The sequence below is a fragment of the Acartia tonsa genome, chromosome 9, assembly GCF_053477335.1.
Source record: "Acartia tonsa isolate MP-2025a chromosome 9, ASM5347733v1, whole genome shotgun sequence".
NCBI lineage: Eukaryota > Metazoa > Arthropoda > Copepoda > Calanoida > Acartiidae > Acartia > Acartia tonsa.
In genome coordinates, this window is record NC_137268.1 from 43,090,709 (window position 1) to 43,107,050 (window position 16,342).

The following is a 16,342-nucleotide window of genomic DNA, read 5'->3' on the forward strand; positions in this document are numbered from 1 at the left end:
AAAATCCCGAATGACGTCATATAATAATAATGAACTATTCACTATAATGAGCTTCCGTTACAAGATATCTAAAAATACTTGATCAATCGCTCCCTTGTATGGCATTCACTCTTGCAAATAGTTTAAATACGGGAAGCCAATTGTCGAATAAAAAGGACTATAATGGTTTTTATTTGCTAAGCTACTCTATTATTCAAAATGTCTGTTTGTCCGTCAGAAACTTTATGGTGACAACGTAATTATACAAGCTACCATTTAAGATAGACAAGTAAATGTATTTTTTTGTAAAGATTCTCTATAACAATAAGCATCTAGTATATAAACAACTTTGTACGTTGGTCTATTAGTCATGCTTAAAAGATAAAATTTAGAAATACATATATTTATATGTATGGATTCTCCTTTTTTATTTTATATGACCACTGAATATCTTCTCTATAAGTCACTCGTTTAAATTATAATTAAAAGGGAAGCTTTTCTATAATTAAGGTCGGTCCGTCTTTCGACCGTCCGTAGAGGATAGCTTTTTTCGTTAATTTAGGCATGTTAGAATTGTCGTATTGATTTCAAACTTTGCATGGTGATTCCTGTAGTAGTTAGGTACGATTTATAAAGCGTAGCAACTCTATAATCATTACCAGAATGCCCATACATCCATTTTAAACATGTTGATTTTTTACTTTTTAACAACAAATTTTTATGTGATCTAATAATCCAAATGATCTGATTTTTGGTATACTGATTCATGGGACAACAAAGTACAATATTATAAGCGAAGCAACTCTATAATCAAGTCCTAAAATGTAAGTATGTCCAGTATTCAGTTCTGACACTATGAAAGTGTTAATGTCCGTTTGTACTACCGTTTCAGTGCTTCGCTTTTATGGATGTTGTCAGCCCTGTTTTGATTATGTTTAGCTACCAATAAATTTTGTAATCTTTATTTCTCTCCCAATGTACACTTCTATTTTCATCTTTAAAAATATTTATAAAATCAGAATTTCTGTATTTTCTGTTTTTTACATTCAAAAGAAAGATTTTTATTCATGTGACTTTTGGTACAATTTTATAACTTTTGTAAAAATGGAAATATTTATAAAATAAACTAGGGAAATTATACTCATGCGTAGCGCAGCAATTACATGCTAACATTATTTGATATTATTAAAGTATTATTTAGTAGTTATTAGCAGCTGTTATTAAGTTTTCGTTTGTCACAACTATGAAAAGCAATATGGTTTTTTTCGCGTATTTTCCTTCAAGTTGGGTGTAAGGTTCCAGTCAAATGCGCTTATTAGGTCAAGCTGTTATTAATTATACGCTTAATTGTACTTTGCGGTTGTTAAAATTTAAACAAATTTGACCTAACAAGCCTGCACCAAGACCCAATACGCGATAAAGATGACCCACTTTTTAAGGGCTACAGCATTACTCATATTTGCAACGTCTTCAATTATGACGCAGTTTTGGTTTAGACAACAGATCTATAGTATAGATGTATATACATACAACTACCTCCCTTTCCTTTTCAAAGACCTTCTTCGTCTGCTTCTAAATTATTTTCTGCTACATACATGGCTGTATTAATATAAGCGACACCATTGATTGTTTTTCAATGACCCAATAGAAAGGTTGTACAAGGTGGTTGCTATTGGGAGATACAGTTATTTAATCCTTTCTCCCTCTAGTGTTTTACTCTAATCTTGAGACCCTACTTATCGCTTGTTGAATTTTGTGTAGGATAAAAGCATTAGGGATATATCAAATTTATCTTCCATTCACTTATTCCTGTATTCATGTTAAACCTAACTAATAGACAAAATATATCTAGAGATTTCATATGACGCAATTTGTCGTTAAACTTAAAAAGGGTACTTAGCAGACAAAAACTAGTGATGCTGTAAGTATTGGTGCAAAAAATGGGGACGAATTTCAAATTGATTTGACGGGGCTGGTCTTTTTACGTCACAAGTGAAGGGAAAAACTCATCTCTTTTCTAGGGGGTTTCTTTCCGCCTTCCCTTTTCTTTCCCTTCACTAGTGACGTAAAAAAATCAGCCCCGTAAAATCAATTTGAAATTCGTCCCCATTTTTTGCACCAATACTTACAGCATCAAAACTAGTGTTTACTTTTTGCTATAGATATAGCACGATGAATTTTTTGTCGCTTTAATTTTTGGAAGGCCAACTTTATCATAAGAAATTCAATTATTCATAACTAACTTAGTATGTGGCTTGTCACGTGCTTTATCCTTATAATAAAGTAAAGGATGTTTGTGTGTTTGTACCGAAGGATCTCGTAAATTGCTGAACCGATCGGGTTCTCCTTAACAGGGTAGCTGCTCATAGGTCTCGGGAAGGTTTATAACTATTTTGGGGGAGGGTACCACCACCCTCCCAAGAGAAATCATTAAAAATTATTTGTTTTACTTAGAGACTTAAACGCAACATAAAAAGCAATTTAAAGTGCCACTAGAGGCCTCTAGGGGCGTAGCCGCTAGTATTATACAAGGGAAGAAGTTTTAAACGATGTAATTTACCTATAAAAAAGCTTTATTATAATAAAGGCTACAATTCATAGCTGACTCTACTGCGTACTCAAATCTGTAAAAAATGTTTTAGCCAATGACAGGTCTAGGAAAGATGTATTTTTACTATTCTCCTATTGGCTGATTTAAACATTATGTCTCTTGGTTATCTCTATTACCTAACTGTATTTACTATAGATTATTTTTACACTTTTTCTTTGTTTATCCTGCACAAACAAACTTAGTATCATATTACTACAAAAATGACTTAATTGACAAAAAACTATAAAATTATTAATGTGAAGAAAGTATAATTATATTTTTCCAGTTGGCATCGAAACCGGTTAATATCTGCTGAATTAGAACCAATGCTTAGCCATACTGAAATATCATGTATCGTTTTGCATTATATTTTTTCGGCATCTCGGTCTAACAAACTTGTTTTAATCTTCTAATTGTTATTTTTTTATATCCGCGGAAAGCTGTTTGTAATAGGAAGCGATATATATCTATTATCCATATCCTAAAGTAAAAGTAACAGTACCTCTGTATGTGTGTCTGTAGCCTAAGATCTTGCTAACAGATGAACTGACATGTTTTCTTTCTTCTTTACAGTAAAACTTTTTAAATTTTCAAGGAAGGTTTGTTAAAGTTTCAGGCAAGGTTTATAACTACATATTTATGTCTGACGCTTAGGATTTCAATAACTACTGAACTCATTAAGTCTCCTATTTAGGGAATCTTATCATTGGCCCCTGGTTGGTTTTAGGCTATTCTATTTTATATTTAAGATTTGGGATGGTTTTAGGCTAGTTTTTTGTCCAAATCTTATTTCTGTTTCTATTAGGTTATGTTTGAGTTTTTAACAAAGAGGTTTACTTCTTACGTATACTTATAAAGCTTCATTAAAAGTAGTAAGATTTTTTTGTCCGAAGCTTTACACAGGTCCCTGTCTAAGACTATTCAACTTCTGGCATTAAGCATTGAGATTGTTTTAGGCTATATTTCTTCTTAACCTTTTGGATGCGGAGCTCCTTTTTTGTATGTACAGTATTAAGACTTGTATTAGTTTTTTAAGACTTATGAAGCTTATTATGTTATATTTATCAATAATCTTTTCCCCCTAAGACAAAATATAACACTTTGTTTAATTAATGATTAATTAATTTATCTCAAATTGTACTATTCTTTTGCATATTTTGTTAAAATTAATACAAAGGTTTCGTGATTTTAAAGATTTTTAATTTTCATTTTAGGAAAATCCCTGAAAACTTCAACGAGGCTAAATACATTGGTTTCACTATGTATTCAACTTGTATCGTGTGGCTGGCATTTATACCCATCTTCTTCGGGGCTAACCATGACTATCAGGTTAGTTTGAAGCTCTTTATAGTGCCTATAAAAATGACGTAATACAATACACCAATGATAGGCCATTACAGAGACTAAATTACCAATGGCAGGTCAGTATACATTTTAATTGACCAATGGTAAACGTCTTTTTTATAAGCACCATAGTTTTATAGTAGCAGCGCTTCTCTTACAGATTGGTTTGTCTGTTCGTCCAAATAAAGGCATTTTCATAACTGAAGATGTTAAAATGTTTTGGCCCAAAAAAGGCCATTCTGGTTTAGGACTTTAAAACAAAGAGTTAACTTAGCTGTCTGAAGGGTGTTTGATCTTATACATATCATACATATCCTGGGTTTTTGTATCAATATAATGCATAATGAATATAACATTATAAAGAAAACAAAAATAAAATTATTATTATCCTTATGATAAAGTAACAGGATGTCTGTTTGTCTGTCTGTGTGTACCGAAGGATCTCGGTAACCGCTGAACCAATCAGCTTCTCATAGGTCCCGGGAAGGTTTATAACTATTTTGGGGGAGGTTACCACCACCCACCCAAGAAAAATCGCCCCTAGAAAAAAATTACCCTCTCCCCCAAAAAATATTCCTCCATGTATGGGGGTGGATACTTGCTATGCGAACCCCCAATGCAATGCGAAAATTATGTGCTTGCCCCGTTCTTTGACTAATCTACAATCCCTTTTACTATGTCTATAAGTTTCCCTTTATCCCTGCTTATTACTAATGTCTACTGTCAGCAATATTTAAATATCTAAAGTCCGAAGGGATTACGGGCACTGTATTACGGAGGTGTTCTCAAAATTGTGCAAAAAAAATCATTATTTTCAATTTCTTCCCCCACCCTCCTCCTCAAGGGTGGGGTTAAAGGGATGTTTACACCTCTTTAACTTTGAAACCCATCATTTAGACCCCTTTAAACCATTCCCCCCCCCCTAAAAATTAAAAGATTGGACGTCCCTGCCTCCTTCCTTAGTAGATATGATGATGTAGTTTTTAAGATTCTCCTAAAAACATCTATTCTATAACCTTGAGGTGGGAATGAAAATAAAAAATTAACCCCCAAAATTTTAGAGTTTTTTTTGGAGGGGAGTGGGGGGGGGGTGTATTATTTTAAGTTATAACACATAAAAATAAAAATTAACAGTAATGTCTGAACAATTTTTACAAATAATATACTACACCAACATATACATAGAATGTAATATACACAAAAATACAAAAATGACAAAAAATAAATGAAAATGAGATGTCATGTTTACATTAAGGGTACAGAAAAAAAACATTCATTTAAAAATCTTATATTCTAAGAAGTGTATCCGTATGTACTGAAAGACCTCGCTAACAGACTGAAATGTCCTGTATGTTCGAAATTTCTAAAAATTTAGTGTATAACTTTCAAAGACTGGTAATTCTTCCTTATAAGGGGTGGGGTTGTTTTTTTATGCCTATTCCTTGCCAGAGCAAAACCTTGTGCGATAAATACCCGCATTAATCTACCCTACGGTGCTACTATGTACCTATTTTTACCTAACTAGTCTAACCTAAGGTAAAACACTAACAAAAAGAAAACCCCGTTTCTCTCTTATTTGAAATTTATTTCAAATTAAAGGGAGGTGCGGTTGAGTTCTCGCAAGGCACGTTTAAAAAAAAACCGCCCACAAATTAAATATTTTTTTGTTTCAGGTTCAAATCTCATGTTTGTGTATGTGTGTTTCACTTAGGCAGGATTACAATTCATGTTTTTAAAAGTAAAGCTTTTCTAGAAAGGTTCATCATTCGGCACGTCCGTCTGTCAGAATGGATAGTGCTGCCTATTAATTGATTGATTTCAAACTTTTAATGATGATTTTTGAAAGAGTTCCTGTTGCCATTGGAAGGTTTATAACTATTTTGGGGGAGGGTACCACCACCCTTCCAAGAAAAATCGCCCGCCCCCCCCAATATAATTTGTTATACTTTTTTTAAAATAAAAAGTTAGGTTATCGATTTCAACTCTCCCTCCTTAAGTGCCCTTAGAGGCCTCTGGGTGTGTAGCCACTAGCTTAATATAATGCAAATAAGCAACACAATGCATCTAAATAATAAAGTCTTAAATGTTGAAACATGAATCTATATTGTTCAGTGCAAGTGTTACGTTGTGTCTCATATTTGGTCCTAAGGAAATTATTATTTTACTTTGAATTTAGTCATTCTTGTTACAGATACAGAAAAGTTTAAGCTAAAGTTTAACTAAATTTGACCATTTAAGAGCTTATTATACTTAAAAAGTTCAAATAAGTACCAACTGCTGCTATGTCTGGTACGTGACATAAAGTACATTTAAGTATAAAATTCAAAGTAAAATAAATATGCTCGTATTAGATGTACCTTGTTATACTGCATCCAGAGAAAACAGCTAGGTAATACATAGATAGATAGATTGATTTTTCAAAAAGGAAAAATGCAATTTTTCTTTATAAATTTCATATTAAAAGATGAAATAATATTTTTTTAAACAAGAATATTAACAACAACAAAACAAAGCAATAAGAGTTAGTTATGCCCATAAGTAGCACAGAAAAAGAAAAAATATCCTATTTCAAAATATCAACTTTTTTATTATTAAGATTAGATAGTTGCGATGATTTTAAGTACAGACAAACAGCATTTCAAATGGTCAGAAACAAAAATACTTTCTAACAGCAAAAATGTTAAAAATATGATTTCTAAGAACACATTTAGTTAATAGATTCGTAGCAACTCTGTAGGCGACTTTATCCCTAATTTTCTCGCTATTTGTTGGTATCATTAACATCAAATTGATGTAAATAATGTTTATTTCAACGGATGTGGACTATCAGAAAATGATTCCCTTCAACCTAGAAAGGATATGTAAAATTAAATGGTTGATAAATTCACTATAGACCAGACCTAGTATAAAGTCTTGTTATTTGTCTGTCTTTCCGTCTGTCAATCAACTCTTCTGTAAAAGTAAGTGCTGATAATTTCCAATTCTTTACTCTCCTATTTATTTAAACTTCTCCTTTCCTTCAAACACCTTTCTATTCTTCTCTCCTTTTTTCTATTCTTCTCTTCTTCCCCTTCTCTTCTAAATCCTTTCTATTCTTCTCTTCTTCCTCTTCCCTTCTAAATCTTTTCTATTCTTCTCTCCTTCCCCTTTCCTTCAAACTCTCTTCTATTCTTCTCTCCTTCCTCACCCCTTTAAAACTTCTTACTATTCTTCTCTCCTTCCCCTTTCCTTCAAACTCCTTTCTATTCTTCTTTCATTCCCCTTCCTTTAAACTCCTTTCTGTTCTTCTCTCCTTCCCCTTCCATTCAAACTCTTTAAACCCTTTAAAACTTCTTACTATTCTTCGATTGAGTATAAAGTATATCTGACATGAAAAATATATCTTCTAACCGGTTTTTGGCCATTTCCCTCTCCCCCTTTATGGCCTGAAAATGGGGAACACTTTCGCTTTCATGAAAAATCTTAAAAATGGTTTCAATAAGTGGGCTCGTATTAACCTCTTAGCTGACGATAACGTGAACAGTCTGAAATAATCTATTTTAAAAATGTTTTTTTTATTTTTATTTGGGGTTTATGGTTTTTAGTGTCGTTTTTTACGATTGTAATAAGTTTTTTTGTATTCATGTGATATTAATGAAATTTTATACAGAGACTACCAACTACTTTAACTAGCTATGTTTAAAATTTCATCAATCTACATTGAAAGGCTAACGAGTAAACAACACTCAAAGACAATCAATATTTTTTATTTAATAGTATAAAAAAAGACTTTTTTAAACGTAGTACCTACGGACAAAGATTGCATAATTAAAGGGATTTAAACGTAAAAATCGATCATGAGGCATAAAAGAACTGCGATTCTCATTTGTCTAAAGAATCTACACAAAAAATGTCAGACTCCTATCTTTATTTTTAAGTGTTTTTTTTTGCACAAAAAGTTAACGTTAATTTTGTGAAAGGAAAAAAATAATTGATTAGAAATTTAAACGTAAAACCTACGAACAAAGATTACATAATTATAGGGGTTTAAACGTAAAAATCGATCATGAAGCATAATAGAACTGCGATTTTTATTTGTCTAAGGAATCTACACAAAAAATTTCAGACTCCTTTCTTTATTTTCAGTGGTTTATTTTTGCACAAAAAGTTAATGTTAATTTTGTTACAGGAAAAAAATAATTAATCCTAAATTTAAACCTAGTAAATGAAAACTAGCATAAATCCTGCCATGTGGGTCTGCCCCCAACCCCTTACCCCTTACCAATAAATGAGGTCCATATTAGCAACCTAACTATACAACATGTTCTACCATGTAAATATTTCCATGAATGAGGGATCTTTTATTTTTTTCAGTATGGCTTTGCAACCGATAAATATCTGCTAGATTAAAATCAGTTCTCAGCCATACTGAAATGCCTCATATTACAGGCAATTTTCTCTCAATTATTAAACCTATAATAAATAAGGCAAATAATATTAAATCAGGACTAATTGGTACCCAAACTTTTATAATCATTAGTGAACATTGGACTGTAAATTACATTTGGTACCCAAAGTTTTATAACCATTTGTAAACATTGGACTGTAGATTACATTTGGTACCCTATAAACTATATATGGCTATATCCGCTAGATTGGAGTCGGTCCTCAGCCATTCTGAAATGCATCATATTACAGACAATTTTGCACAAATATTGTTAGTGATTTAATGGCTATAGAATAGTGGTTTTTAAATCTATTTTACGTTGTTTTTATGTTTAAAATCGTTCAATTTAATGATACTTCTCAACAAATATTATTAGTAATTTAATGGCTTTAGAATAATGGTTATTTTAATCGTTTTTATGTCATTTTTACGTTGAAAACCGTACAATTTAACGATACTTTTTAACAAATATTATTAGTAATTTAATGGCTATAGAAAAACGGTTTATTAAACCTTTTTTATTTACGCCGTTTTTACGTTAAAAGCAATCTAATTTAATGATACTGTTAACAAATATTGTTAGCAATTTAATGGCTATAGAATATCAGTTATTTTAATCGTTTTTTACGTCGTTTTTACGTTACAAACCGTCCAATATAACATTACTTATAAACAAATATTGTTAGTAATTTAAAGCTATAGAATAACGTTTTTTATGCCGTTTTTAAGTTAAAAATGATGCTTTTTGACTTATTAAAAAACATTTTTTAAAGCTGTTATTTTGATATCTTTTAACTTAATTAGAATCAGTTCTCAGCCATACTGAAATGCATCATATTGGATATAATTAAATATCTAGGTTTACATTTCGAATATTATGCTAATTTTATTATAATAGGGGATAAAATCTTTTTATCATTTTTAGTCTTTTAAAATCGCTAGGATTTGTAGTTGCACCTAAAAAAAGAGCGAATAATGAGATTTTCCTTTTATTATTGTTATTATCATAAACCGGTTAGAAGATATATTTTTCATGTCAGATATACTTTATACTCAATCCTATTCTTCTCTCATTCCCCATCACTTTAAACTCCTTTTTATTCTTCTCTCATTCCCCTTCCCTTCAAACTTCTTCCTATTCTTCTCTCCTTTCCCTTCCCTTCAAACTCTTTTATATTCTTCTCTCCTTCCTCTATCTTCCAAACTCATTTCTATTCTTATCTCATTCCCCTTCCCTTCAAACTCCTTTCTATTCTTCTCTCCTGCCCGTTTCCCTTTAAACTACTTTCTGTTCTTCTCTCCTTCCCCTTCCCTTAAACCCCCTTCTATTATCCTCTCCTTTCTCTTCCCTTCAGACTTCCTTCTATTCTTCTTTCCTTCCCCTTCCCTTCAAACTCTCTTCTATTCTTCTATCCTACCTTTTCCCTTCAAACTTCTTTCTATTCTTCTCTCATTCCCCTTCCCTTCAAACTCCTTTCTTTTATTCTCTCCTTCCCTTCAAACTCCTTTCCATTCTTCTCTCATTTCTTTTCCCTTCAAACTTCTTTATATTCTTCTCTCATTCCCCTTCCCTTCAAACTCCTCTCTTTTCTTCTCTCCTTCCATTTTTTGTCTACTCTTTCATTTTCCCCCCTTTGTCAGTGTTTTGCACACAATTGAAAACAGATTCGCTCTATGAAAAGGAATCGTTCTTGTTGAACACAAAATTTAGCTGATTGAAACTATTCAATGGTATAAAATCAAATAATCTCCGCAGAAAAACTTTTTCGCTCAAGTTACATATAATCATAAAGGTTTTTTAAAAAAAGGTTCAGTTTTTTTTTATTTATCTTACATATTCTTATATAAATCTGTGTCTCTACCGAAGGATCTCGCTAACCGTTGATCTGATATGGTTTCCTTTACATGCAGTGTTCCTTTTCATAGGTTCAGGAAAGGATAATAACTAGAGAAAAAATTAACCATCCCCCATTCTAAAAGAAACATAAATTGAAAGTGGGGCTCCAAATCCCACTCTGCACTTCAAGTGCCCTTAGAGGCCTATAGCTAATTGGGCGCTAGTTGGTTTATATTTTGTTAACTGTTGGTAATAATAAGTTAATAGTCAAAAGTCAAAAGCGTAGCTTTTCTATAACCTAATTACTCCATCCCTTTAAATCAAAGATATTTAACATATAAATGATAAAGAGAGAGAAAGAGAGAAAGAGAGAAAGAGAGAGGGAGAGAGAGAGAGAGAGAGAGAAAATATGAAAATAAAAATTTATTGATTTTTTTCTTTTATTTCAGAGCTTATGCTGGCAAAAAGAGCAGACGAACAGTAAGTAATTTATTAGTAGCGCAGCTACTCTATAATCAATCATCATGCCCGTTTTAAATAATTTACCACTATTGCACCTAAACCGATTAATATCTGCTGGACTAGAACCGGTTCTCAGTCATACTAAAAAATCTTGTATAGCATCGTATTCCAGACAATTTTCCACGATTTTTAATATATATAAATCATAAAAATGATACCTGTTTTGTCAGCACGAGCCTTTGGCCCCTAAGGGGTTTAATCTTTTAATTTTTTATTTTAGTTGAGGTTCTCAAGAAGCTACAATACTGATCATTCCATTGGCGACGTTAGGTAAAATTATAGAAATACGAAGTTGTTCTACAATTAGTGTTAGATCGTCCAATAAGAATAGACCTGATCGTTAAATTATACATGTTAGAATTTTTCTTCTTATTTCAAACTTTGCCTGAAGTTTCCTGTATCAATTAAGTACAACTTGTTGTTAAGTCTAATTAAGATAGTTCGTCTTATTAGCAGACAGACAGACACTCTTAATGTAGAAAAGCTTCGCTCTAAAAAAATGAAATTTGTTTCTAAAATTCAATTTTCAATAAAGATTGGAAGTGAGTTGAAAACTTGTTTCATCTTTTAAATACTAAAAATACCCTTCAAATTTTGTATGAAACACTATAAAAACTAGGATAGTGGCTGTTCTTAGTATTATACTAAAAAGAATTAACAGATGGACATAGACGTCCAAGGGGGGGAGGGGATAAAGTGGGGATTATCCCCCCCCCCAAAAAAAAAAAAAAAAAAATTTTTAATTTTGTATTTTTAATTTCAGTGATGACTGCGAGTTTTAGATTGTTGTATACAACTATACATAGAAACAATTCTAATCAAAATTTATATATCAAGAAACAAGAAAAAAATATCATAAAAAAATTTGTTGACAAAATTTGTTATTAAAATGCTTTCCTTTGAAGTGCCTAACGAGCATAAGAAACCACCCACCCTCCCTCCCCTTTTTTTATTTCCATTTTATGCCAAAATATGGAGGGCGATCTGTGCTCGACTATTACCCAATATATGTGGTGTTCTAATCCATCGGGGCTACCTTGTACCAAATATAACGTAACAAAAAGTAAAACACAATAAATCGCTCACCTCCCATCTTCGCTCGTATTACTTTATTTCGAAACTAGCGGCTTTGCCCCTAGCCTCTAGGGGCTTTGCCACAAGAGGTTTAATCAAAACAATTTTTCGTATTTTTTATTTAAAAGAAAAATTTTAAAAAAATTGGAGGGGGAATTTTTTTTTTTTTTTTTGGGGGGGGGGGTAGTCGACCCCACTATTTTAATATTAGTTTTGATTTTTTTTTTTTTTTTTTTGGGGGGGGGGGGTTTAGGGTGTCCCACCCCCCAAGAAAATAGTTATAAACCTTCCCGGGACCTATGAGAAGCTACCCTGTAAAGGAGAACCCGATCGGTTCAGCGGTTAGCGAGATCCTTCGCTACAAACAAACAGACAAACAAACAGACATCGTTCTACTTTGTATTATAGATATTAGTTGGGGGGGGGTCTGAACTCGCCTAGGCACATTTAGGGAAACTTCCTTGTAAAATTAGTAGTAATTATTTTCCAGTATGGCTTCGTAACCGAATAAAATCCGCAGGATTAGACCCGGTTCTTAGCCATACTGAAAAATCATGTATAGCATCGAATAACAGACAATTTTCTACGAAAACTAAAATAAAATCGTAAGATTTAATCAGTTTTGGAGGTCAAACCTTCGGTCTTCTGAGGCTAACACAATTGGCTTTAATCTTATTATTTTTTTATTTTAGTATCTGCGAAAAGCTGTCTATAATACGATGCGATAAATAACTATTATTTAGTTTAAATCATAATGTTGGTGTTTTTCATCGAGTGTTACAAAAGTAAAATTAGAAGAGTTAAGCAATACAAGTCATATCTTTTTAACAATGAATTATTGGTTAAAAAATCATCTTTTAGAAAGAAAAAAATATTTTATCTGAAGATGATATACATGTCTTTTGTAGCATACTCGACTGACCGAGGAACTTTTTCACTGGAATAAAAATTTGTAGTTGATATCCTCACAAAAAAAAAAACGAGCAGTATATCTTAATTTACAGACCAAACATTTCCCCCACAGCGGTGCGGACTGACAGACGGACTTATGGACGGATATAGAAAAGTGAATTATAGAGAAGCTTTGCTGCTAAAAAGAAGTCAGTTACTTAGCGGCCATACTGTTACCATGGAACAAAATCAAATTGACAATTCATGTAAAAATATAAATAAAGATAGACAAACATTAGATAATTAGCATAGCTTTATATAAAAAAAAATATTTAAATCCTCAAAGATGATAAACAAAATTACCCCTTCAATAGATTAAGATTATTGATTAAGATTATAACCAACAAACCAAAATAAAATTACTCTAAGTTGTTTAGCCATCGAATAAGATTTTGTGTTTATAAAACAATATCCCTTCCCTTCCTTTATTATACACTAGCGACTTCGCCCCTAGCTTCTAGGGGCTTCGCCCTATAAAGTAATGGGAAGTCACCCTCCTAATAGAAATATTAAAAAAAAAGTTATTATTTGTTAAATTACTCTGTGGTAAAATTAAACCCAGGTTGTGCGCTGTATGCACAAAAAAATCAATTCATAAAAATTAAACCCAGGTTGTTCACATTAAAATTTAATTTAAATTTTTAAAATAATATTGATTTTTTTTTTTTGGGGGGGGGGACTTTGGGGCTTCGCCCCATGGTGCAGTGGGGTCCCCCCACCCCAATTACTGGTTTTTGTTTACAAAAAAAAATATATAAAAATTTTGAAAGTGAGGTTTTTTTATTTTTTGGGGGGTTGGGGTTTCCCACCCCCAAGAAAATAGCTTAAAACCACCAGAGGACCAGTAGGTATATTCCCAGAAGGGTAGAGCCATATTTGTTCAGCAGTTACTGAGATTTTACAAAAAAAAATGTTATTCAATTTTTTTAGGTAGGTGGTTTTTTTAGTTTTTGTGAGGGTTGGGGATGTCAAACCCCCAAGAAAATAGCTTAAAACCACCACATGACCAATAGGAATATACCCTGAAGAGTAGAATCCGATCGGTTCAGTGGTTACAGAGACCTTAAGGGACGGACAGACATCAAGCTACTTTGTATTATAGATTATATAAAGTGTATGTATTGAGTAATAAGTAAATAAAATATAGAGAGCAATAAATAAGAGCGGCAGACATTTATGTCAAATCCTCCTGTTTTTACAAAAAAAAATATGAAAAAATGTTGTAAATAGCAAATCTACTCTTCAAATGTTTGCAACTTTTGACTGTTTTGTTGCTTTGTTTGTCAGTTATGCATAAATTCGCAGTAATTCAAAATGCAATATTAGCTGGTAGTGTGTTTGCCAATAAATTTATAAGTATAGATATTTAAGCCAGACAACTACCTGGCCCAAGTGGTGGAGACCCTTTTCGTTTGCTAGCTAATTGATTTATGAATTTTTATTATTTATAGGGACTCAGCTGTGTTTATATTTCCGATGCTATTAGCTGATTTCAAAGACCCCCCAATACAAAATTCTAATTGATATTGATTTAATAAAAATAAATAAAAGTTCAGCTAGATTAGAAAAAAAATCAAATTAAATCTATTTAATCAAGTACTTGATACAAAGCTGTCATCATCCTTAATTTATAATAAACTAGCGGCTACGCCCCTAGGGGCCTCTAGGGGCACTTGAGAAGAAGGGAGTCGAATTTGATAACCCAATTTCTTATTTTAGATTTTAGAAAAAAAATTTAAAATATTTGGGGGGTGGAAATTTTTTTTTTTTGGGGGGGGGGGTATTTTTCATTTTCTGGGGGTTGGGGGTGTCCCACCCCCCCAAGAAAATAGTTATAAACCTTCCCGGGACTTATGAGAAGCTACCCTGTTAAGGAGAACCCGATCGGTTCAGCGGTTAACGAGATCCTTCGGTAAAGACACACAGACAGACAAACATCCTGTTACTTTAGTATAAGGATTTACAGGATATCTGCGAATGTGCCTGTACATGAGGATCTCGCTAACCACTGAACCTGTGTAGGTTTATAACTATTTTGGGGGAGGGTACCACCACCCTCCCAAGAGAAATTGCCCCTAGAAAAAATTTCCCCTCCCCCACTCGAAAAATTTTTATCTTTAAAACTAAAATTTAAAAAAAAAATAGTTGTAGAATTCGACCCTCAAATACCCTTCAAGTGACCATAGAGGCCTCTAGAGGCGTTTAGAAACAGTAAAATGTTGGTGGCAAATAAGCTTTTTTATACTGTGCTATTTTTTCTTTATATATCTTTAGATACATTGTACAAACTTTTGTTAGCAAAGTACCACTTTTCTGATTGGAAAATATTTTAGTAATGGATTTTTGGAACTGTTTAGGGGTATTAATATTATTAATTTTGAAGAAAAAGCTTTGCAACTAATGAACTATATCCTTGTTATATATTGTAAAACTGTTAAAATAATTTGTTTTTGTTCTCTAAAATTTAGAGAAATTGTATATTTTTGTAACATTACTATTGTGATATGTAATATATATAGATGTATGTTAAATTATGTTAGAAAATAAATATGATGTCTGTTTCAATTTTTTAGTAGCGAAGCTACTCTAACATTCGAAATGTCCGTCTGATTGATATGTTTCAAGATAGAAGGCTGAAATTTCTTGCCAACATTCAAAAATAAGCTACTATATAAGTTTAAACATCCATCTAGCTAAAATATTTTATGGAAAATGCGATTTTCTCCGCTCCTATTCAAGATAGAAGGCTGAAATTTCTTGGCGACATTCATAGCACTAATACTATAATTCGAATCATGAAATTAATTCAGAAAAAAATCAAGAACCCTATACGTGAGTAGTTGCATTTTTTTTTGGGGGGGGGGCAACACATTAGAATTGACGACCTTTAAATACATCCTCTAATTATTGTTTAAGATTTATTTCGCTTGTTAGCTATAACTTATTCCAGAAAAATAACTGATTCCTTTGCTTATGGATGTAGTCATCCTTGTTTATAAGAATAAATGTAAATATGTAAATTATATTTATTGCTAAGAATTATATTTTTTTTTAACAAAATTCAATCAATATAGAAGATCAATTTATCTTCATAAAGAACAATAATAAAAATATCCGCTAACCCATCATCAAAATTAAAAGTACATCATGGTTTTTAGATATTCAAGTGATTCTTGCTTTTTTTCTGGTTGATCCGTGTGGCAGATTTGGTACTTTCATTGGTTTCCATTACTTGCGGCAACAGCCTGCTGTCCATAGGCAACTTTCTTCTCTTAAATTCTTTTCTATAAAAAATGTCAATAATAGTTATTTCTCGCATCGTATTATAAACGGCTTTCTGCGGATATAGAATGTACAATTATATGATTGTACATTTCTATATCCGTAGAAAACTGGATATAATATGATGCTAGACATAGTTTTTTCGTATGGATGAGAACCGGTTCCTATCCACCGGATTCGAATGAATACGAGAAAAGATATTAAAATTTTCTTGTTCATTAAATGCCATTAACCTAATATTTGACCATAAAACAATGTCAATTAAAGCTTGAAGCACAATTTTTTAGCATATGATACAAAACCACAAAAAATATGATTTTTTTTCCAGTATGGCTAC

The 16,342-nt window shown here is 32.1% G+C and overlaps 1 protein-coding gene across 1 annotated transcript in view; it reads left to right on the top strand.

The window, feature by feature from the left end:
* The window catches only part of LOC145327554 (metabotropic glutamate receptor 8-like), a 138,400-nt gene extending 126,878 nt beyond the window's left edge, over positions 1 to 11,522 (top strand). Inside the window, exons 36-42 of the mRNA XM_080171096.1 lie at positions 3,784 to 3,898; positions 5,587 to 5,624; positions 6,026 to 6,060; positions 6,263 to 6,302; positions 10,626 to 10,656; positions 10,919 to 10,968; positions 11,462 to 11,522. Coding sequence (XP_080027222.1) covers positions 3,784 to 3,898; positions 5,587 to 5,624; positions 6,026 to 6,060; positions 6,263 to 6,302; positions 10,626 to 10,656; positions 10,919 to 10,968; positions 11,462 to 11,480 — 328 coding nt within the window. The 3' untranslated portion in view covers positions 11,481 to 11,522. The remainder of the gene's footprint in view (positions 1 to 3,783; positions 3,899 to 5,586; positions 5,625 to 6,025; positions 6,061 to 6,262; positions 6,303 to 10,625; positions 10,657 to 10,918; positions 10,969 to 11,461) is intronic.
* Positions 11,523 to 16,342: the final 4,820 nt, after the last annotated feature.